Source organism: Echiichthys vipera (assembly GCF_963691815.1).
Source record: "Echiichthys vipera genome assembly, chromosome: 1".
Taxonomy (NCBI): domain Eukaryota; kingdom Metazoa; phylum Chordata; class Actinopteri; order Perciformes; family Trachinidae; genus Echiichthys; species Echiichthys vipera.
The window spans coordinates 10708166-10732231 of record NC_139826.1 but is presented as its reverse complement, the minus strand read 5'-3'; the positions used below and the strand labels follow the sequence as shown (position 1 = coordinate 10732231).

The 24066-nt window shown below is 41.3% G+C and overlaps 1 protein-coding gene across 1 annotated transcript; it reads left to right on the top strand.

Moving 5' to 3' along the window:
* Positions 1-1424: 1424 nt before the first annotated feature.
* slc7a10a (solute carrier family 7 member 10a) lies at positions 1425-24066 on the top strand. Its single transcript, XM_083918546.1, has 11 exons — positions 1425-1584; positions 5273-5477; positions 6076-6227; positions 18873-18998; positions 19862-20015; positions 20260-20383; positions 20895-20998; positions 21145-21241; positions 21415-21564; positions 21971-22148; positions 22245-24066. Exons 1-11 carry the CDS (start codon positions 1488-1490, stop codon positions 22343-22345), a joined length of 1488 nt encoding a protein of 495 aa, XP_083774672.1. The 5' UTR covers positions 1425-1487; the 3' UTR covers positions 22346-24066.

The window sequence follows — 24066 nt, the reverse complement described above, 5'->3', positions numbered from 1 at the left end:
TTGGTTCAAAGCATCAGTTACCATGGTGATACGGCCACGCTAAAAGATCATACCTCGCCTAAATCCTCATACCTCGCTAACCCACTAATCGAGCTTTGTAGTACACCCCAATGCTCAGGAGGAGTGCCATATCTTTATTGTTTCTGCTGCTGAGTGAAGTGACGGAGATTAACTCCGGAGACTCCGGCCAAAGACAAAATAAAAGTGTGTCCTCCTGTGATTTCTAAACACAGGCAGGAAGCTGACGCAGAAAAAACTAAAACCGAACTACTGTAAGATATTTATTTGAGTTTCCTTTTAGTGAAAGACTCTGAATTAATTGAAGTTCCCTCTGGTAAACGCTTAACTACGCAGTGTGTGTGTGTAGTGCTTTTATTGTGAAAGGTCAGAGCGAAGGAAGTGAACCTATCTGCGCTTCCTTTGTCGAGGATGAAAGTCAAACTGTTTTCCGTCTGATCCATAGATGAATGAGGTCCAGCAGCAGCCCTCTGTGTTGTTGCTTCATAATCCTCATAAGTAAACAAACAACCTGAGTGGTTGATGTCTTTCTTCGCAGTGCGAAAGCCCCGAAAATGGATCTTGATCGGACAGAAATCCCCGTGTAATCGCCTGTAATATTCGCTTTCTGTGTGGAAGTGCTCGTGAGAAAAACAACAGTGAGAAAAAACGTTAAAGTACAAATCGCACATAAAAGACGCCCCGGGTGTGTAAAGGCCTCCATACAGTTGACTCATACTAGGTCACAGTAGGTTACACATGCTCGTGTACACGTGCGCGTGCGCCACAGGTGCGCTCCTGAAGTAAAACAGCACTACAACAAGAGACAAAAATGTCGTTCGTTGGCCGTCAGGTAAGATGTGAACAACGTGTATATCGTTTTGTAGCAGACCTGGGGAAACACAGGTACAGTTAACAGCAGGACTGATGGCTTTGTTTGGTTCAAGTGAGCAAGCAAACCCCCCATCCGCGTGAAAGCACTAAGCAGATTCATATTACAGCAGCCCAGGGGGGAAAGCACGCACCTGGATCCTGTTTGGTGAGAACTAACCATTATCCAGCAGAATCAACATCGTTTTCTAATATTCGTTTGTAAAGTTGGGGAATAAGTGCACATCTAAAAGAAAGAAAAAAAGAAATAATAACTAATAATACTCATTAAACAATGGGCTAGTATTTGCCTAAATCCAAGTGCCTGTATGGTCATTCATTTTATTTGAAGTGGACGGTTTTCCCTATGCATCTTATTTATGGATGAAGTTTACAGAATTACCCATTCAGCATAACTGTTATCTTGTCATACCTTTCACATCACCTCGCCTACCTGAAACAAGGTGGTGGCTCCAGTGGGGAGTCGTGCGCATGCGCATGTGCCCATCCGTTCATCAGTTGGATATTATAAGCGCAGCCCGGGGAGCGGAGCTTGGTTAAGTCTACAGTAACTGGACCGGACCGAGGCGGGCAGCCAGCATACTTGCAAGGCGGAGGAGATGGAGGACAAAGAGAAAAAGAAGAAGGATACAAACTCCGATAGAGTCACTCTCAAAAAAGAAATTGGACTTTTGAGCGCCTGCGCTATTATCATCGGTGAGTGTTTGACAGCTTCTGTCGTTAATTGTGTATTCGTGGAGAACGGGTCGATACGGTGAATTCAGCTACAATGAGAAACGTGTTTGAGCGACCGGCTGGCGACATAACTTGTAACGTGGCGGGTTTGCAGTCGTTGCTTTGTTGTTAAAGTAACAATATCATCGCACACAATAGGAGATAAGGGGTCCGCTTTTGTTTAGGTCCTGATCTACTGTAAAGACACTGTAGGGAAATCAATTGGACGTATAATTCAGACATGATTTTACCGTATGACTGGCACAAACCGCCTAAAAGCGCACACAAATAGTCGCCTTTACGCGCGGGTGCTCCACTTGTGATGTCTCGGTCCAGTTTTAGGTTTTGTGTGGAAACTGTTGCATCAGTCGGGACGATCTGGATATGGACATGCCTACGTGGCTTGATCCCCTCATGCACTTGAAAGGCATGCAGACAAAGCACAGCCCCCACATGTTTATGTGGAACAGTTGAGCAATAACAGTGCAACGGTGGCCAGGGCTGCGGGCTCCATATCCCGAGTACTTCACTGGATAAAGCAAGGTGTTAATGTTGGCAATCATCCTATTACAATCCACACTGAAATGCATGCAGGATATGTATACATTTAAAAAAAAAAGACATAAAGTGAAGGTCCATTTTAAAGCTGGACGTCGCAAATAGTTTCCTGCATTATGATGTGAACGTGTAAACTCAACAGGTTGTGCTGTCTGCGCTGACATACATGCCTCTGTATTTATGGAGGCAGGGGGAGGATGTAGCTATTGACTTAATGTCATGAATGCAGTCATGAGGTCATGCAGTTATTTGTGTGTGAGACATTCTGTTCTCGGATTTTAAGACTTAAATCCACTTCTTTTATTGTAGACTTGATTGTTAACTTGTGTTTTAGAGTAGGGACACTACTTTGGGCTGGTTAATCAAACATACACACTTTATAATCAGGTTATTATATGAACCAAGAGCATGCAGGATGTTGGATGAATGACTGGACTAAATTATACTTATTTATGAGATAAGCTAAATGTCATGGGACATTAGGAATGTGCCAGTGAAAACATCCAGTACTGCAATGACTTCCATACATCTCAAGTGTAGCTCTGCCAACAACATCTCCAAATGATAGGGTCCTACACCACAAGTAAGCGGACCCCTCAAAGTAAAAGGGTTGATTGCTGGAACCAATCAAGATGGCTGGGAGATGAAGACATATGTTGAACATTATATCCTGTTGAGCTGTGTTTTTTTCACAGTGTTAAAACCATGTGTGCCTGCAGCTCACGGATCTTTATGTCTTATATATTTATGGCAGGGCCCGACCGATATAGGATTTTTGAGGCCGGTTCGGATTTTAGAGGGGGGAAAACTAACTGATTCACTGGCGGCCAATACAGTGAATATTTTAGCTAGAATAAAAATAGACCTTTCCTATGTGGATTTTGCACTGATTTTGCATAGATTAGGCTGCTTTTCTAAACAAATAACTTTATTAAAGACTATTTAGCATTGTTTTACATGCAGTGTATTACATTCAGGGTTAAAGTAAGAAACCATTTGTGAGCCTGAGTTGTCCACGAGGAAATTTGTACAATGTAATGAATAAAGGGTTATATGAATAAACAAAACTGCTGTATTGTTTCTGAAATCAGGCATGGTGCATGGAGATATTTAAGGCCTGTATAACATTGCCAACCAATTCTAGAAATGAAAAAAATAATGAATGTAGAAAAAGTAGCTAAAGAAACACAATGTTTGGCATTGGTCAGTTGCTAAAAATTTAAATAAAGAATACATTAAAACAAATTAAATAGCTAAGTGACACCATTACTAATTAATCAAAACCCTCGTTTTCTGCATTATATGATCCGTAAAAGTAAAAAAAAAAAATTCATATTGCATCTTGGAAAACATAAACAGATACCAATATGTCTGTGATAGGCCGGCTGATATATCGGTCTGGCTCTTATTTATGGTGATGAATATGAAATTAAAATTGAAAAGTGTTTCACTCAGCAAACAGATACAAACCTACCAGAACAAGTAAATAAAAATAAATAACAGTTGAGGCAGTTTCATACCTCGGAAAAATTACAAACTGATCTAACTCATGAGAGGAAGATGAAGTATGAAATATGTATGTGACACTTAGAAGGAAGTACTCCAGTGTGGCACTTTCAAAAGTCATGTCATCATTGTTATCGCTTATCTTTATAACCAAAGTCACGTCTATCGTGCTTCGACAGAGACTAATACGGTCCCAGTTAACTCATTCTTTAACCTAGCTGTTGTGCTTTACAGTATACCAGAGAGCTTAAAGGGTTAAATACTTGGTTTAATTTCATATTGCTAGTGTGAAATGAGTGCTCAAATCACTCAGGTTGATACTGTACAACTTGCCAAGTCTTTTTTAGTGGAGCACAGATGGAGTGAAGCCTGTGCAGCCAGTACACACATACAACTTGAGTCATGCTACCCACCAGTTCCAGCCTACTCACGTATCAAAGGCCCCTCTCAGTTGACTAACGGCTGCTGCCTCTCTGTGAGCAACTACTACTCCTTATCTTAAGGGCTAGACAGTAAACCCAATGTATCAAATGACAAACAATATTAATCTCTAACCGAACCGAATGTACTTACCTCGCACTTTATAGTAATTCAGTTAATCACTATTTCAGCATTCTACAGCCCCGCTTCCACTCCAGCATGAACTTGTACATTGTTTCCCCTCAGGGGCAACTCTGTTATTGTCACTCCCTGCTTCGTGCTTCTTAATGCTGGTAGAGCAGATCGTTGAAGAGAAAGAAAAACAATGCATTTACTGTCATTACACTTTTTTCCACACAAGCTTACGGATTGAAATATGAGCGTTTTTTGTTTATTTTTTGTTGGATTGTTTCACACAGGTGTGTGTGTGTGGGGGGGGGGGGTTTCTTTAAGCTCCACCGTGATTTGAATAAAATGGTGATTCATCTGAGCAGGATTTTAGAGGAGATTTCTCAGCCATAGCGCAGGGAGGACATAACTCTCGTTCGTGCTATTCTTCTGCGATGCCAAACTTTATTATGACATAACAAACACAACATAACAGTTATGTAACGGCTCTGCATCTCAACACAGCCTCCACAATCAACTCTGACAGTGATAAATGCACTGTTCGGACCTCCTCTCTCCCTCTGCATCATTAGGGACCATTCAGAGCCGCTCCAACTGGGAAGCTGTGACAGCGTGCCTTTAACAGCTAAAAATGTTTACAGTGGACAGTCAGAATAATCTGTCCCAAATTTCTCCAAAGAGGAGCAAAACACGGAAGACGGTACAAAACACGTTGTGCTTAGACAGCTGCTGTTTGGTTACTTTCTCGTTCGTTCCTGTTTTGTTTAGTCTTTTCGTAGGGGAGATGACATGAGTGCCAGGCTGGATTTGAACTCATGACATGGTGGCTTATTAGTTTGTGTCTGTGTCAACAGAGCCACCAGGGAACCTCTTGTTTTCCCCTCTTTGGGGATGGGGGGGACCTCACCATGAGCCATGTTTCTGTACTGCAACTCCAACCTGGATTAAGCGGTTCTATCAACCATAACTATGCTTGTGTCCTTATGTGATGGGACAGGCGTTGCCTCTATTGCTCAGACTTAAATAACCTTCTTTCTACCTTTGTTTTTCTCTAAAGGGAACATCATTGGCTCTGGAATATTCATCTCACCTAAAGGAGTGTTGGATCATGCAGGCTCTGTGGGGCTGTCACTCATCGTCTGGGTTTGTGGAGGGGGGATCTGTGCCCTTGGGTCCATGTGCTATGCTGAACTGGGTGTCACCATCCCAAAGTCTGGAGGAGACTATTCATACGTGACAGAAATCTTTGGAGGGCTAGTGGGGTAAGTACTGTTGTTTCTGTCCAGTTCACACTGCTGTGTCTAAACTCCAACAGCAGTTTCTACTGCAACATCTTTGAGAAGTTTCACGTCGACCGTGTTAGTGTCCAGCAATTGTACTCACTTAGTAGGAATAAAACTGCAACAGTCAGGGGTCTGTACACAGGAGGGTATGTTAAATATGACTGCCTGTCTGGAACCAATCAGCTCCAAAGGTCTTGTGACTTTCATGGGGTCATGTGACATGTCAGCTGATCATAGAGCAGCACTGTAAATCTGAGAAGGCCAAACGTGCCTGGCATTGTGCATGCCTGTGGAGGCACTTGTTTGGTCTTGTGTAGCTCACTCATTTGCATGTGTAGAAGGGGCCAAAATATATATTTGTATTCTGCTTCCAGCAACAGTTTCCATCTGCTATTTAGTGCCTTTTTTTACTGTCACCTTATCATGTCTGAACCCCAGTTTACCCAACACCAACTGCTGCAGTGGAGCCGTACAGAGACCAAGTATTAGTATAAGTGTGGATGTAATATAGCAGTCAAGGTTAAAACATTTTCTGTCACATACCAAATCCTTTGTGTTTTGTCTCTTCGTTCTATAGCTTCCTGTTGTTATGGAGTGCCGTCCTCATCATGTATCCGACCACACTGGCTGTCATCGCGCTCACCTTCTCCAATTACGTCTTGCAGCCGGCCTTCCCCGACTGTTTGCCTCCGTTCATCGCAACTAGACTCCTCGCCACCATCTGTATCTGTGAGTCAGCCCAAAAGAAAAACCAAAGCCCTTGAAAACAGTGAACCAGAAGTTCTTCTGTTTAATCTAGATTTGATACTATGTTGTATTTCCATTTCCATATTGTGATTCCCAGAGATCATCTGTCAATCCATGTATCCTAAACTCTTAAGTCTTTTTTAAATTTATTTTTTTATTGATGAACTTGAGTTTCTTTAGGTGGTGTTTTTTTTCCGGTTCAGCCAGGGTAACTACTGCTGCTTATGCTAACCACGTTGTTCTTTCCTGTGCGGTGGATTTTTGTAAGGCAAAGGCTGGAGACACTGGGGGCTTCTATGAACGAGATTAAAGTCAGATGCCACAGAGTTTGTCTTCAAGGCAGAATTTCAAGTAGCAAACCTTGGCAGGTCTCCTTCCCTGTTAGGTTACTGTAATGCAGTCAGTCATCTTGTGTCACATCTATATGGCAGTACTCACTGTAAGTCCACGTGCTGACATGCTTTCATGTTCAAAAAACATATTATTTCATCCTGTCTGATTGAATACACCTGTATTCCCCCTCCGTTGTCTCTTTAAGCCCCACCTCCTGAAAAAGCTCTGTCTGCGGTGATTGGTCAGTGTTTCCAGCTATTCGCAGTGAGCGCAGCTGCATCGCTGCAGTTTGTTTAGAGGCACAGTTTCTGAATACAAGCTGTGTGCATTTCTCTGTGGATTGAACGTTTTGATACTTTTAAAGTTTTTTATATAGCACCTCCACCCGCTTTATAGTTAAAAAAAAGACGGGATGAACACAAGCATGGACATAGAAAAAAGAATGGACAGCGGACCTAAAAATGGCGCCCCATTCATTCCTATGGAAAGCTGTTCAGTGGCGCAATCTCCCTTAAGGCCGGCGCCATTTTTGGTTCTCATGAACACGGGGGACTTATCAGATGTAGAAATCTCCACGTTACGAGTCCATGCCTGAGCGTCAAGCACAGAACAATAGGAAAAACAATAGAAAAAACATAGGGCACAATGCACAAAAAGTTTGAGCAAGAAGAGCAAAGAGTTGTTTTGCTGCCGGAGCCTTGCACTGGGCTCTACAGAGAAGGGACCTAAGCTGCTGGAGATGTTTCACTACGGCTCCTTTTTAGGCCCATAATCAGATTTTTTTTAGGCTCTAAAATTATGCCCACATACATTTATTTAGTAGGGGGTCTGGAGATAATTATGAGCCTTTCAATTGGTATCCCAATCCCAATCCCGCATGTATAGGAGTGAATGGCCGAATGTGCTTCCGAGCGCAGGACCACCACTTAAACCGGTGAGTGCTGCAGTACCACACTTGGCCACTAAGCCCATGGTGGCATACGATGGGCGCACCTGTCCTGGGGGCCTGAACACAAGCCCCAACCACAGCGACTTCCTGGTTGACCTCGACAGAGAGGCCATGTCCATTTTTTATACAGTCTATGGGTGAACAGTAACAGTAAAAGTCATTGTGCGACTTGCGCCCCTTTGCTGAATCCCTTCTCTCTGCATGCATTTCCTTTCAGTCTTCAGCTGTACTAAGAAATAAATGTATACAAAGGTCTTTAAAAAAGACAAGGAAATCTCACTTTTTACGATATAAGACCTGATTGCACAGATGTTATCCTGTTAATTCTGTAATTGTAAGATATCTGTTAAATATTGATCCTCTCTGATCCTTTTGTCACATCACAGATGAAACAACACAGCATCTTTTTAGGGAATGTTCTTTTAGTCAAACACTATGGCAAGAAAATTACCCGCTTTAAACAGAAAGTTAGGTTTACAACTCAAACTTGATTTTATTTATTTAGGTATTTTTGAAAATATTTTTCCCGTTAAAAAGTTGTATGTTGTGATTTTTCTCTTATTATTACCACTAAATTTGCAAACCAGACACCTAATTTTATTGTTTTTATTTCTTACTTTACCTGGACTCACTAAAGTACAGCACCAACTGCAAAGCTGTGAAAACCAAAGCCATCTGTAATGAATTTGATCTGTAATTATTTATGTACTTCAGTGTTTTGTTTTATTTATGATGTATGCACTATCTCGAGAGATATTGTTATTGTTACTACTGTTATATTGTTTGAAGCCTGAACCGTAATCACTGTTGTAAAGTTACGAAACGAAAAAAAAAGAATCACGTGAAAAAATTGTTATTATTTTCTGATTGGCCATTGTGTAGGCCCCGTCTTTTTTTTGATTGGCTGCTAAGTGGCAGCTCGACTGAGCTCCAGAGGAGACGCGCTTGATTCCTGTCGGTTCCATAAAGAGAGCAGCTACTGCCCTGCAGCTTATTATAGAATGTTTTTCTGCATGAGAAATACAATGTGCGACGGGAGTGCGTGATAAAATATCAAAATGCGTGACTGTCACGCTCAATGCATGACACTTGAGAGCCCTGCATCTAATTCTCAGCTAGAAAGCAATAAGCATATTTCCCAAAAGTTGAACTATTCCTTTTAACCAACATACAGCACAGAAAAGCCCTTGGCATTTTTGCAATTATAACTCATATTTTTGATCGACTGTTTGTGAACAGCCTCTGCCAGAAGCTTTGCTCAACCTTTCCAAACTGACAGTTGATGTTGGCCAGGCTTGTCAGGATGATTGGTTCAAGGAAGTAAGCAGATGGGCAGTTGTTGATGGATCACAAGGCAGCTTGTCCTGAGAATGAGGATCCCATTGCTATATTGAAACTTTGGCTCATTGGTTTACATTCCTGTTGGCTGCTAGCTGCCACTCAGTCTCTGCCCCTGTCATCATGTCATCGTGGTTCATATTTACAGTATCGCACTTCAGACCCAGAGCAAGACCCAGGGGGGCTGTCAGTGAGGTGAACATCAGAGCAAACTTCCTTTCCCAGATCACCCTTACAAGAATCTGATCACACTAATAATCGATTAAATGTTGATCGAGGACTGAATAATGATAGTCGGACGGTTTTCAATGAAAGAAATTCTTAGTCGGCTAACACTCATGCAATTTTGGCAACTAATTGATTAGTTGATTTAATCAACAGATCTGTAAAACTGAGTTTCTCCACAAAGAATCATCCAAAAGCCCCACTCAGGGCCCGTCCACACAACGTTTTTCTGCAACCAGACACCTTTGTACCATTTTGGCCGACCATCCACACGCAACCGGCCTTATCGGAGCCTGAAAACGGCTCCCAGTTTGGGAAGATTTGAAAACACCCCCGTGGCATTGTCGTCTGGATGACAAAACCGCATAAATAATGTTGTCATCGCCCCAACTCGTACCTCTAACCCCTGCGGCGTCACATAAGAACAACAGTGCTGCTGCGAGAGGAGAGAGACACGGACATAGACTGTTTACTGAACTGTACTCTGAGCCACATGCATCGGAATGAATTAGGCCGACCATATATTTCTCCCTTTTCCCTGATGGTCTGCATAAGACGCTAAATTGGTCGCTAGTAGCTTTTTATAAATAAAGTTGCTAAGAAGGTGTGAAAAGTCGCAAAATCTAGCAAGAAAGTGCCCGTCTGTGAGTGCTTTGGGCTCACAGCAGCACCCTCTGCTCAGTGAGGACACTAACTGCAGAGTGATCCGTGCATCAGAGTCCGAAACACCACAAAAGTTTCCACTAATACCAGAAACAGTGGCTAGATTTCTCTCTAGGATGGAGGAGGATTTGGGAAGTCACCAGATTTGTATCGTTGCCTACATAGCGTCTCCCGTCTCTTCCTCTCTGTGTGTTTCTGTGGCAGTTACAGCGCCACATCCAGGCCTGGCATGTGTATCACAGCGTTTTTGGACAGTTTCACTGGTTTTGTGTGGATGCAGATATGTTTTGAGCCGAGGCCGTGTGGACGGAAAACTTTTTAAGAACGACGGAGAAAAAAAGATCGTTATCGATCATGTGGACGTACCCTAAATTGTGTTAAATCTAGTGTTTACCAGAGATGTGCTAATACGTTCACTGGAAATAAGTCACAGCATTTAAAAAAAACATTAAAAATTACAAATAAACACAAGAAATTTGGTCGACTAAGACCAAAACAACCATTTAGTCAATTAATCAACTAAAAGTGGGCAGCGCTAAATGGCAGACTAAAGTGCTGGCAAAACCAATGAGAGCAAGGGAAAAGCCACAGAACTACAAAGGGTAAAACAAACACTGCAAACCAAATCCAGCTCCTTTCATCTCGTGCCCTGAAGACACTATGATGCTGGGATAGTTCACAGTGTGTTGACGGCTGTCATTGTCATTTAATAATTCCTTATGAAGCGCTGTGCTCTATTTCCAGCCTCTAATCTCTCCTTGAAATGTTGCACAGTACAGCAATCAGTATTTAAATAGCCAGTGGCAAAAGCAGACTGTGCATGTATGAGGTCGACAAAAGCCAGTTTGCTCCTGTCTGAACTGGATGGAGAAACGGAGGGATAGAGTGTGTGGGGTTGGAGTTAGCATTTACAGAGCACGCCCCGTAGGCCGCCACTATTTTTGGCGTTAGAATGTTACAGCTACTGCCTATAGTCCAGGGGCCCACTTTGTGTGTGTGTGTGTGTATTTTTTGTGTGTCAGTATCAGTGTCAGACTATATAATGGTACCAGCCTTTGTGGACACCGCTAATGAGAGGGTGTGTCTACACAATTGTGCATTGTTTCGCAGTGGTTACGGTGACGCTCCTGTCACTGAGCACCATGGAAACAGGAAATGGGCAGGACACCTTGCACATCTATGATGGGGATCTCATTGGTCAGCTGACATTCTGGTTGACTGTTTGATGTTCCCATTGGCTGCTTGGTACCGCCTCCGTCCTCCTCCCTGGTCCACAGCATCACACTTCAGACCTGCAGTGAGATCATATATCTGTGATCGGTTTGGGTTATATAAGCTTCAGTCCTTATGTCTGGAACTTTGTCAGCAGGGGAAAATGTCCAGTTCCTAAGCCCGCTGATAACAGATGCAGGAGCTATTCCTCAGAATCCTACAACAACATGGGATGATAGAGGAACTTCACTTTACCTCTAGCACCATATCACTATAGAACTATAGCTAGAAATTTCACTTTCAGCTTTTCAGGTTGTCCATACAGACCTCCATCCCATTACGGTGAACTTGATATCTCTGACCGGACACAAGAATTCCTACTGTAATTATTACAAAATTTTACACAAATGAATAATAGTATAAAATGATGAAGCGATGACATGTTATATTCAAAACATCAAAGGTCAACTGTGACATCATGTGTCTGTCTATTATTCAATGTATTAACTGAGGAACAGAAGGGGAGACATTTGGTCAGATACAGAATTAGTGACAACAATCTTGAAACTGTGGTGACTGTACAGATGTCCTGTGATCCATTTCACAAAAAAATACACCAAATACCTTTAACTAAATTCCTTCAAAGTCTCTACTTGTTATATTACGTAAGTCTGAACAGTTTGGATGTAAACTGCAACTCGACTGTTTGGTGGAGGCAAAGGTAGTGAGGGAGATGCAAGAGCTGCTTTTTTCTTTGCCCACCCAGATTTATTTATTCAGGGGATTGAACAGATAACCTTCTGGTCACAAGCTCACTCTAACCTTTAGGCCATCACTGCCCTTACCCAAGAGAAGCATTTACTGGCTGATTTCTATTTTCATTCAAAGGTCACACATTCATTTAGCCTTTGGTTCCACAACTTGGAATGCAATGAGTTACTCTGCAGTTGTGTTCATCATAAATACACTTAAATACACTACCAGACCATAAACCCTACACCTAGAGATAAGCGAAAACCTGTCAAGTTGCTCATACTCTGGAATTAGCAAAACAGGTTTAAGGCACTTTAAGAAAGAAAGGTTTAAGAATCTTGGCTGTAGAGGATAAACGTCAACATTTTCCAGCATTTGGTGGACAGTGTATATCTGAAACACTCAGTAAGATTAACTGGATTAAATGTTGTTCTGCTCTGAGTCTAACTGAGGCTCCTGTTATGTCATCTTAACTTTTCTCCAGCCCTATTCGGAGGGGATTCGTTTAATGTGGGGACGTGGGGTAAGGTCATTTTTACCAGAGGTTTTAGTCCCATCCGAATGCACCATGCCAGTAATTATTACAGAGAATGTCAGTAAAAATTACAGCGGTTTTCACCTTCTTTAAACGGTCTGGAAAAAAGACCTCAGGTAAAACTAGTCCCGCCCCAATACGACCCTCTGTGAAACATTTGTTGTTACACTGTCATATCCCGTCAATACGTAGTATTTTTGAGCATGGAGGCGCTCATCACTTTTTTTAGATAATTAATTCTGTCCTTTAGTTTCATGTTTACTTAATTTTGTGATATCGGGAAGCTACGTAGCACGCACATGATTGCGACGATGATGAGGGAGGTGACGTCATGTGTAAATTGAGTGACCCCTCCCAATCCTGGTAGAATATAGGGATTTCCTCATCCCATGCAAATTGGCCATTTATAATATCGAAAACATTACATATGTCCTGAGGTATGACTATTTTACCCCACATCCCCACATTACACTAATCCCATCCTCTTTAGTGAAGTTTATTAATGTGAGGCAGCCTAGATATGTGGCCCCCTCCTTTCTCCCACAAGTGACCCAGGTGTGTGTGTGTGTGTGTGTGTTTGTAAGAATAGGAGTGCGGGAAAGCCCAGAGCAGCACAGCCATGCACCTCGTACTCCAAAATGAACAGTTCACATCATACTCAACAATTGCTAGAACTCTGGTGATGTTTTTCTTTTCAAAGCAGGAGGGGCACACTTAGTTTTACTGAGGAGAAACCGCAGTAGCAGCATCTGTTGTTCATTCCAGCGCAGCAGGGAGTCAATTTTAGTCACCACTTGTGTGTGCCACTTTAGTGTGGTGGTGCAGCAGCGGTAGAAAGAGAAGGATTAGTGGTTTGTTTCAGATGTTGAATCTTTCCCACTAATTTTGATGGATGATTTTAACAAATCCCACAAAACAAGAAAGCACACAATTATTCAAATAAAGCGAAGCTGCATTTCATTTAAATTGGAAAAAAAGGTTTTTCATTTAGACATTTCCATGTAAAATTCCATTTGAATTTGGTTATGATGTACATATGATGCAAAAAAATGAACAGCTGTCGTGAGCCTTTAACAGGCACACAGTGTAATGTCTCAGCCTTCCATGCAATCAAAACAATAAAACGTACTATAGGCACAGTGTAGACACAAAGGAATGAAGCAGCGCACAGTATGCAGGCTTAAAAAATGAAGACATCATGCACAAATGACACTTCAGTGTGGTTGAGTGATTTAAATTAATTGTTGGCAGTCCTTCCACAGATTCCCTAGCCATGCTGAACTTATTCTATTGAATGCTGCACGAAACCACTTATGAGTGTGATTGATGGAGCATGCTCAGTCAGCTGGCTAACAGCTACAGTTATACAACTGCTCTACAAAATCAGAGTGGTTCGTTGAAAAAGAGAGATCATCACATAATGCATATATTTGATTGAATACCCAATTTCCCATCTCAGTTCTATAATGAAAACAAACAAACAAAAACAAAAAATGCTACCTGTTAACCTGTAGCTGTTCTGAATTGAATCTCTAGCCTAACGTATCAAATATTATTGGAACAGTTGCTAAAGTAAGTTAGAACAATTTTAACAGATCACAGTTTTTTTCCATATTAACATTGCATCTCCTCTGTTGAAGAGTGAATACAATAAAATGAAAATGCACCATGCTCATAAGAAATGTGCTAACAAAGACAATGTAGAATGTCACAGTGAGAGCTACATAATGGAAAAGATCTGTTCATGTCCAGGAGCGCTGAATGTACATTTCTATAGTTGCAGCAACTGGTTTTTAGTTCATGACCGAAAGAAAAATGTTTTGTTCATCATCTTCGTTAATCCTAAAGATAGTTGAATGGACATTTGAGTGATATAGGTTAATTCAAGAGTCTGTTATTTGAATTGTACACCAAAATTCATGAGGAAGATTTTTGTAAAATCTAATGATTTTTTAAAGATGAAAATTTGCTTATCTAATCGTAACCAGTTAACATGTATAATTATGTCCACCCCATCTATCAAGATACGGCTACGAGGCTACGAGGCTCAAGTTTGCTTTTAACATTTTCACATGCGCATGATGACTGCCTCCAGTATCCTGCATCCTCTTGGAGCATCGGTTCTGCATGTCTTCAGAAATGAGGGCTTCATGTCTGCAAGATGCAGAAGGCACATTCAATTCAATTCAAAAAACTTTATTTGTCCCCGGGGGGCAATTCAGGAATGCATGAACAGTAGGGGCAGTGCAGAGAAAAACATAACCTACTCATCGTGGTCATGATTCATCGTGGTCATGATTTGCTGGATTTAGGAGCTACATACCCGTAACGATAATCAACTGCCATGATGTCAGAATTAACAATATAGTAACCTCCATGTTTATTGTTTACATCATGGAAATCTGGAAGTCCTATATAATTTATCTCTGATGTGCCTTCTAGTGGAATCCCCCAAACGTAGTAAGTACATGAGCAAGTATGTGAACTATTTTGTTCACGACGCAGCCGGTTGTTTATGCGACTACATGGTTAAAGAGAAAGTATGTCTCCAGCTTAACAGTCTGTGTGTCACCCTCTTGGCTAAGTCTCTAAGTTAAAGAAAGACAGGTTAAGTCTGAATGGGAGTTAAATAAAGACAAATTACCAGTGATGGCTGGGTGCAGCCTCCCTTTATCTACCCCTACACTACATCACTGACTGTACTATGTTAGTTGTCAGGATGTCTCTGCATGTATTTCACCCAGACTTAATCCTGCAGATTTACTGTAGTCCGCATGGATTCAGGTGTCAGATGCCTTGTGATGGACAAACAGGCCTCGGGGTTATTGCCAGTTCAGTGACTCCTGTGACCATATCCTGGACCAAGAGGAGGCGTTCCTGAGGTTAAAGCTCCCTGATAAATCTGCACGAAGTTGGGATCAGAATCCATTAAGAGTAAAAGCACTAATTAGTTTAGTATTCTAGTGCTGTGGCAGCCTTCAATAGAAGCTGTGATGGCAGGACACAGATTTACCTGCGCTGTCGCATTCAAAGCCTGCTGGCACCTCCTTCCTGTCAGGGTTAACACAGAAGGAAGTAGGGAGAGGAGGAGGAGGTGGTGGTGGTGGTAGTGGGGGGTTTCACAGGAACACAGGAACGGAAATGCAACCGACCCCCCTAGGGTAACTGACTATAAAACACCGTGGTGTTGCAGGGGAGAGAAAGCTCTGCCTGGTGCCACCAAAACCTCCTGCCAAAAATTCACGTGTATGTATGTGTGTGTGCCCGTGCCTGTGCCCGTGCCAGCGGAAGCAGTTTGTTCAGATTTCTGTGATGGGGGGAAAACCTTGCCCCAGTGATGGATGACACGACAACACCCTCCACCCATATATGGTTGTAGACACATAAACCTCTGTGCCTCTCCTGCTAGAGAGCGTGTTCGTGTAATATCAAGGAGGAGTGAAAGGTCAGTAGAGGAATTGAGAATAATAAAGATTAAACAAGACAAAAGAAAAGATTCAGAAAACGGGGAAAGAGAAGAGGCCTGTCGGTTTAATCAGACATTGCTTCACAAGCAACTTTACTTCGTCTGCTCTCTCTGAGAATTCGCTGTCTTTGCGCTCTAAACAGAGACAGATGCAGGCAGGCTTATGGGTAAAAAATGGTGGTCAATCCTAAAGCAACAAACGAGTAGATATGTATATATTTCTTTTAATTTATTTATTTTGAACATGTAGAAATTGAAACAAAAAATGTATATACACACATATATATACCTATATACATATATACATTGGAGATCAAAAATAGAGAACAAAGTATATTCATTCTTGATTTATTTCTGAAATATTGTTAATTATTATATTATGTTACAGAATTCAATAGAACATCTGCTGTGGCTATACCACTGCTGTACTAGCATGTTTCTTATATAACGAAGGCACCTTTATTTTATGAAAAAAACAGTAACCTCTGTGTCAGAAGAGAAGATTTCATCAATGTTGTCTTGGGGCTATAGGATTAAAAAATGATCAGGAAACTGCTTCACCTGTTTTGCAGTGTGACAGGGGACATTGTTTTTCATGAAAATTGCAGCTGATAGTGAGACAGTTGCATTGAAGGTGTTGCATGTTGCTGAAGGAGGTTCACATAAACATTTGCATTTACCCTGACATGTAGCTGTCCAAGAGGCCCAACTCCTGCTGCAGAACACATCCACAAACCATGACATGACATTGCTAAAGTTCAATTAATTTGGGTCTGACGGGAAACATTATGTTTGGCGTCAGACTGGGGAAACACTGAACCAAAAGGGTTTGAAGAAGTGAAGGAGGAAGTGTCAGAGTCCAGATCTAAACCCCATAGAGAATCTCTGGGAAATCCTTGGCAAAAAAGTAATGTCTAAGAAACCCACTACAGTTACCGAACTGTGGAAGAGACTGAGTCAGAATGGACCAAGATCAAACCAGAGCAGTGTGAGAAGCTAGTGATGTCCTGTGGGCGCAGATGTGCTGAAGCCATTCAAAGCTGTGGCCTCTACACTTCCTGTTCAGTTTTGAATCCTATAGCCCGAAGTGTCAAAGTGCCTTGGTTATTTAAGAAACATGCCAGTACAGCAGAGGTATAGCCACACCGGATATTCTATCAAATTTGGGACTGTAAAAAATAACAATATTTCAGAATAAATCAAGTATTTAATTTGTTGTTTTAATTAGGGCCAGCAGAAATTTGTTCCAGCCAGTAGATTCTTGACCTATTTGCCAAGATTGCAAAAAAACTTTATTGTTGGACCCAATGTCCCAAGGGGTATTACCGTTCAGTGGAATCAAAGCCAACATCTCTTCTTTGAAATCTTTCCTATTAAATATCTGGCAAAAGCTGTGAGGTGTCAGTGGATGTTACTGAGAACCTAGACAACCTGAAGAGATGCACCTGTTCATTTAAAGTTCAGTTAATGATAGAGCTGGCATGGGCCTCTGACTGCTCAGGGTGTGAGTCTTTGAAAGTTGCATGCCTTGTGTATTGATGCACTTACATGATTTTATTATTTGCAACAGTGACTGTTTCATTGCAAATGAGGCATACGGGTTTGGTCTGCGAGATGAATGCACGCTCCGTTTTCCTTTAGGCTCTTTGAACGCTGTTTTAATTAGTATATTGTATAATGGCTTCAAAACTGGTTGAATTTGATTTCAATCAGGACTGCATTACGTTTCTATTGCAGATTCCATCACTCCTCAGTGAACTTCCTCCTTGCAAAGTGTCTAGTCGTCATTATGGATTTCCAAGGTTCATACACAGGAGTCTGTTCATGTTGATATAGATTAATACAATTATATTAATTTGTAAGAAAGGAAAACAGTGGCTTATTTAGGCCTAAAAAATTGGAAGTCTGGCCCCCACAGTCATCTCCATGTCTGCTTGGAAAACGTCTGGCTCTTGGACAAATGATGTACAGCATATATAAAGTGACGCCTGCGGGCCAGCTCAGGCAGCTTGAGTTTGCTGTTACACTCACATGGCATACTCCTCTCACTTCAACACATACCTAACATACCTAACCCTACTATACATAACACAGCATCCCCCTAAAGGCTCAGTGTTTTCTTGTCGAAGAGATCAGAGCCTAGAAGGCAAACATTAAAGCTGTAGGCTGCATATTCTACATTTAATCTATTCCACATGTTTTTCCGTCTCAAGTCTTTCCCTTTTTGTCTTTCTTATACTGTGCCAGGAGCTCGACTCAGACTTCCTACTGGGTATTACCTCTCATTTGTACGCCTGCACTTGAGTTTGAGGGCAACTGGAGAGCTGCTTGTACCGCTTGCTCGGATTGGCTCACTTGGAATTTGGCCAGCCCTTGTTATGGGGGCACTTGCAAACACATAAAACTGGTTCAGTGTGAAGGACAATGGATTATGGAAGAGTGTGGGGAGCAGGGGCATACACACAGACACGCAATGGAAGTAGGAAACAGGAAGTAGGAAGTGTTTTAGTTCCATAGACTTCTGTCTGTTTTGTCAGGAAAGATGTTATGTTTCTTTACCTCTGTGTGCTGACAAGATAGGAATGTGGAGTCATATGGAGGGCTACAACCTACAGACCTTCAAAGCTTTAACATATAAATATGAGAGAGACAGAAGAATGCATGCAGTCCTAGGGCTGGGTGATAATTCAATACGACGATTTATCATCTTTCAATGGAATGGTGTTGTGATGAAATCATCTATCGAGATATCATGATACACAATTAGGTCATCTATTTTGATAATAAGAGGCTTTCACTTTCACAGAAAATCGGATTTTGATGGAATGTCATTTGAATATAGTGATTTTGTTTTTACAACATACTTTGCATTACTCAAGGAGTATACAAAAATAGAGACTATTCATTTATTGGATTACCAGAAAGCATGCTGATACATGTTGTTATGGAGATATAAAATGCCTATATTGCCCAGCCCTATTCCGTATTCCAGGCATCCTGCTGGTGAATACTGCTGCTTTTCTGTAAATGTTATAATTTAATTTAATAAAAGTGTATCATCATGTATCATGTATAAAAGTACATCTGTATTTATTTATGTGTGTGTGTGTGTGTGTGTGCGTGTGTGTGTGTGTCTGTGTGTGTACTCTACAGTATTCCTGACCTGGGTGAACTGCTCCAGTGTGCGCTGGGCTACGAGGATCCAGGATGTTTTCACTGTTGGAAAACTCCTCGCTCTGGTGCTCATAATAGTGGTAGGACTCGTCCAAATCTTTAGAGGTAAACACACACACACACACACACAAACACACACACACACACACACACACACACACACACACACACACACACACACACACACACACACACACACACACACACACACACACACACACATTCTGGTGAGATTTAATCCCCAACATTCCTGTGGATTGGTTTAGAATTAACTATGCACATCCAGATATAGTATAGAGTATAGACATAGATGATTGTTTGATCACTGATCTTAAAGAACAGAGCAAATTAACTATACCACCTTGTTCAAGAAGTGCGGTATTATGGTCATGTGTAAAGTAACAGCAGTAGAACTTACCTAGACAGAAAACATAATGTAATCATAAGTGTTGTTTAGGAGGACATTTAAATTCATTTGAATTGCCCAACAGTTAAAAGACGTATGAAGGAATCATCTTTACAGTATTCACAGAGTAGATTTCACGTTTCAAAAATGATTATACTGTCGAGTGAATCTTAAACACTTCTGCATGGAACCATGAACCAACAGTATTTTGGTTTGTGTTTGTTTCTAGTGAGAGGTCATTTGGGAAAGAAAGCTGCTGCCAGACTGTGAATTCTGTCACATTAGATTATAACGTATTTACAGTGCTGACCCCTGGTTCACATACCTAGATTTAACATTAAACATTCTAGTAGTAGAAGAAACAATGGCAACAAATAATGCATATACGTTTAGAAAATAACTTTGAATTTTGAACTATGATTTTGTTAGTTTTTTTTACAGAGTAATAACAATAAACTGTTAAAGAAACGCTAAATAAATTAAACTAAAGATTTTCCAGGTGATATTAAATAGGATCTCTTAACGGTTTCGTCCACACATCCGGCCCTCTCGACTTCTCCAGGTCACTATGATGCCCTGCGGCCCAGTGTGGCCTTTGAATTCCGTCAGGACCCCTCAGTGGGACAGATAGCGCTGGCCTTCCTTCAGGCCTCCTTCGCCTACAGCGGCTGGAACTTCCTCAACTACGTCACCGAGGAGGTCGTGGAGCCACGCAAGTACGGCACGCACAGATAGTATCGCATATCTCTACAGGTTTTCATAGCAACAACAGTAGACACACTCCAGATGGTTAACACTTGCAAATAGAAGTGAAACAGACGTACAACTCCTTAGTTCAGAGCTATAATTAGTTTGAATTCACTTCGATTCACAACAAAATTTATTTTCAATGCTCTGTAAAATTCTGCATCATTAACATTTTAATTACTATTACTTACTGTACATAATTCTTTTTATTAGGAACCTGCCCCGTGCAATCTACATTTCCATCCCACTGGTGACCCTTGTCTACACTATGACAAACATTGCCTACTTCTCCTCCATGACCCCTGAGGAGCTGCTGGCTTCCAACGCTGTGGCAGTGGTGAGCAGCCCTACATCTGAATTAATCCATTTTTCATCAAGAAATCATGGCAGTTTCTGTTTAACAAGTTGTCTGGAAGCTGTAATTTTGCTGAAGCCAAGAATCCTATTTTATTTTATGTAGCCTTTATTTTAGCATGAGACAGACCTCAACCAACCAATTAATCAATCAGCCAATAAGATTAAAGTTTCTGTCATGGTCCCACAGGGAAAACTGGGAAACAGTCATGAGTTTTCAGTTTGTGACTACTCTCTTTGATGGCCTTGAATTACAAGCAGTGTTCTAGGATATCAAAGGATAAGGCCGTCATTATTAGCATCTTTCAATTATTTTTTCATTTTTTCCATCACATAGGTGCAGGCCCTATATGTGTAGCCACAGTCTGATACAGCTATGCAGCATCTTTCAGTGCCATCGGTATATAACACATTACTGCTAGGGACTGACTGAATTAAGTCAATCATTCATTAAACGTCAATAATCTGACCCATCAGATATTGTGTTGTTCCAGACATTCGGGGAAAAGCTGCTGGGGATGTTTTCCTGGGTGATGCCGATCTCTGTAGCACTATCCACCTTCGGAGGAATCAACGGATATCTGTTCACCTCCTCCAGGTAGAACAGACACTCAGACACATGCGGAACCTTCATTTTATTGTCCTTTTATGTTTGGCTAATATGTCCTAAAGTTAAGTCAAGAGTTACTCCTAACAAGTAGAGTCAACCTGAAAATACACCCATCTGTGTCTGTCTATTTGTAGATTGTGTTTCTCAGGAGCCAGAGAGGGTCACCTGCCCTATCTGCTGGCTATGATCCACCTAAAGAACTGCACTCCAATCCCCGCCCTGCTGGTCTGCGTGAGTGCTGCACTCACTTGTCTACTTTCTCTAGCTTCACAGGGAAGAACCTATGTTGTCACACACATGGCTTCTTTTTTGTATATATATATATATTAATATGGAACTACTTTTGCATATTTTAATTATCTTAATGTGTATTTGACCCTTGAACTTACCTTCATCCCCCACAGTGCATGGCCACCATAGTCATCCTGTGCATTGGAGAGACACACAACTTGATCAACTATGTGTCCTTTATCAACTATCTGTCCTATGGAGTAACCATTGCTGGCCTCCTCTACTTCCGCAAGAAGAGACCCAACCTGGTCAGACCGATTAAGGTACAGAGACCTGAGAACCACAAACTATAAACTTTAAACAAGTTGACAGCTTCATAAGCCTTTATCTGCCCATCATGGATAGTGTTCTGGCGCCACCTGATGTCGGAAAGGTCAATTACATGATGTGTGTGTGTGTGTGTGTGTGTGTGTGTGTGTGTGTGTGTGTGTGTGTTTGTGTGTGTGTGTGTGTGTGTGTTTGTTGGTCTTGATAGACACAATATGACATACTGACATGACATACTATCACAGCCCTTCACTTATATAGTAACAGTATATTATTATATCCTGTTTTTGTCAGATGGAAAAAAGTAGAATTTCTCAGTGAATGAAATGTGGCATTCGCTCTATAGTAGCAAAACAAACACACAAAAATCCTCAGTACTGTGTGTATTTTTGTCCTGTGCAGGTTAGCATGTTGATCCCCATCACCTACTTGATATTCTGGGCTGTGCTGCTGGGCTTCAGTCTGTACTCTGAACCAGTGGTGTGTGGCCTGGGAATGGTCATCATGCTGACCGGAGTCCCTGTATACTTTGTGGGTGTCCAATGGAAAGACAAACCCAAATGGATCTACAGGATTGTTGGTGAGTTGGGCTGTACAGAACAATTAAATACACTTTTAAGATATCTTATCAGGTAATCCCTGTAATGAGAAATCCTCCTGTTTTTTTTCATTGCAGAAAAAGTCACATACATGGGCCAGAAGGTGTGTTATGTGGTGTTTCCTCAGGAAGACCCTTCAGAGACTGAACCTCTCACTTCCTCCAAAGCCATTGACTGAGCAGTGACTGACAGGAATTCCCTTTTTACATCAACACCTGCACTTCCAGTTTTTGAGCTACAATTTTTCACATTCAGCTTCAGGATGGTGACGAGATGGTTTCATCCATGTTAATGCACAGTTGCAGCCCCAAAGGGGTGATGAAGGTCCAGTATAAAAGAAGCGAATGACATCAGCATGTTAAACCCTAAAGTTGTGGAATATGTCTTTATTTGTGGGTTGGCATTGTTCCTCCATTCTCCTCACCAGTGTGCCCAGTTTCCTCAATCATACAGATCTTTATCTCATCTTCTCCTTTAAAGAATCCCCCCTGTTAGCTTCTGCTCCACTTCTAGGATATTCATCTTTTATGACTTTCACTAAATCCTTGAGCTAATGTGCCTTATGAAACCTTTGTCTTGGTATAGTGTATTGGTTTGTGCGGGTATATTGATTATGTAATAACTTTTTAAAGGTAAATATGCAAGCAGTTTCTGCACATAGCAATAATTCTCTATTACTGCTGCTCTCTTCAGCTGTTTCACTAATTAGTCACTTGATGTTTATTGTTTGTCAAGTGTGGATAAGTGTTGTTCTCTCTATATCTCTGCCTGGCTTCATATCTGTCAATCTCTTTACTTTACGCCTCGTTCTCGCTCTCTTGTTATTGTCTCATTACTTTCTCCTGAGAGCTACTGTAGGTGACTTCCTACTATTATTATTATCATTATTATTATTATTAGCGATTACACCCATCATTCCCAGCGATATTTACTGCACAGGAGATACAGGAGGATGACAGGAAGTTTGTGGCTGTCGACTGGACGGATGGCTGCCTCTATCAGAAATGAATAAGCTACATCATTACTACACATGTTATCATCTTTAGGAATGCCACTGTGAACACTTTCAAGGTGCTTGATCTGCCAAGACATTTATTCACTTTCAGATTTATCACCTGATCTTTTGATACATTGCTTACCAATAATGTGACCAGAATCCAAATTATAGAGATAGATGGGTGGCCAGCAGTGGATGTTTACTTGTGCATAGGCCTGTTCCCACGTCCCCAGAGACACATCATCACTGCAAGGCTCACTGACTTAACATGCTACTATTGACGTAGTTGAATATATTATAGTCCCAATGACCTACTATGACCTTGTGGATTTTCTGTGAAGTTGCAGACTTATTATGGCCCCTCTGAAATACTAATTTGCCCCCAAATTATTGCGATCAGATTGATGTCCTTACTGGAGTTGTGGTACCACTACCTTAATTTACTGTGCTCCAGGTGATATTGCTGTTTACATGTATTGAAGTAATATCTTATACCACTTGTTTATCAGCTGTTTATGTTGAACATATGAAGGTTTAGGCCAATGGCCTTTTTAACATGATATAAACCAGCAACAAGTCGGAACTTAAATTGAATATTTTTCAATTCAAGTTCCATTTTCCAGGCCAGCAGATGTTGGGAATTCTCCCTGCATCAAATCCACTAAGAGACTCATGCACACACCATGCCCAGGCGCTGTCAGCTCAGCTGAGATTTGTAAATACTGTGTAAAAAAAACTGTTACAAATGCGCCAGGGACTCCTACAAAGGTCACATTCCTCAGACATGTTGTGATACATTTACATACTGTACAATTGATGGGTGCACCTCTGTGTTTTGTAAAAGAGTGTGAAGTTGTACAAGAATAACAATGTAATTACTTATTAAAGATAGCAAATTCTAA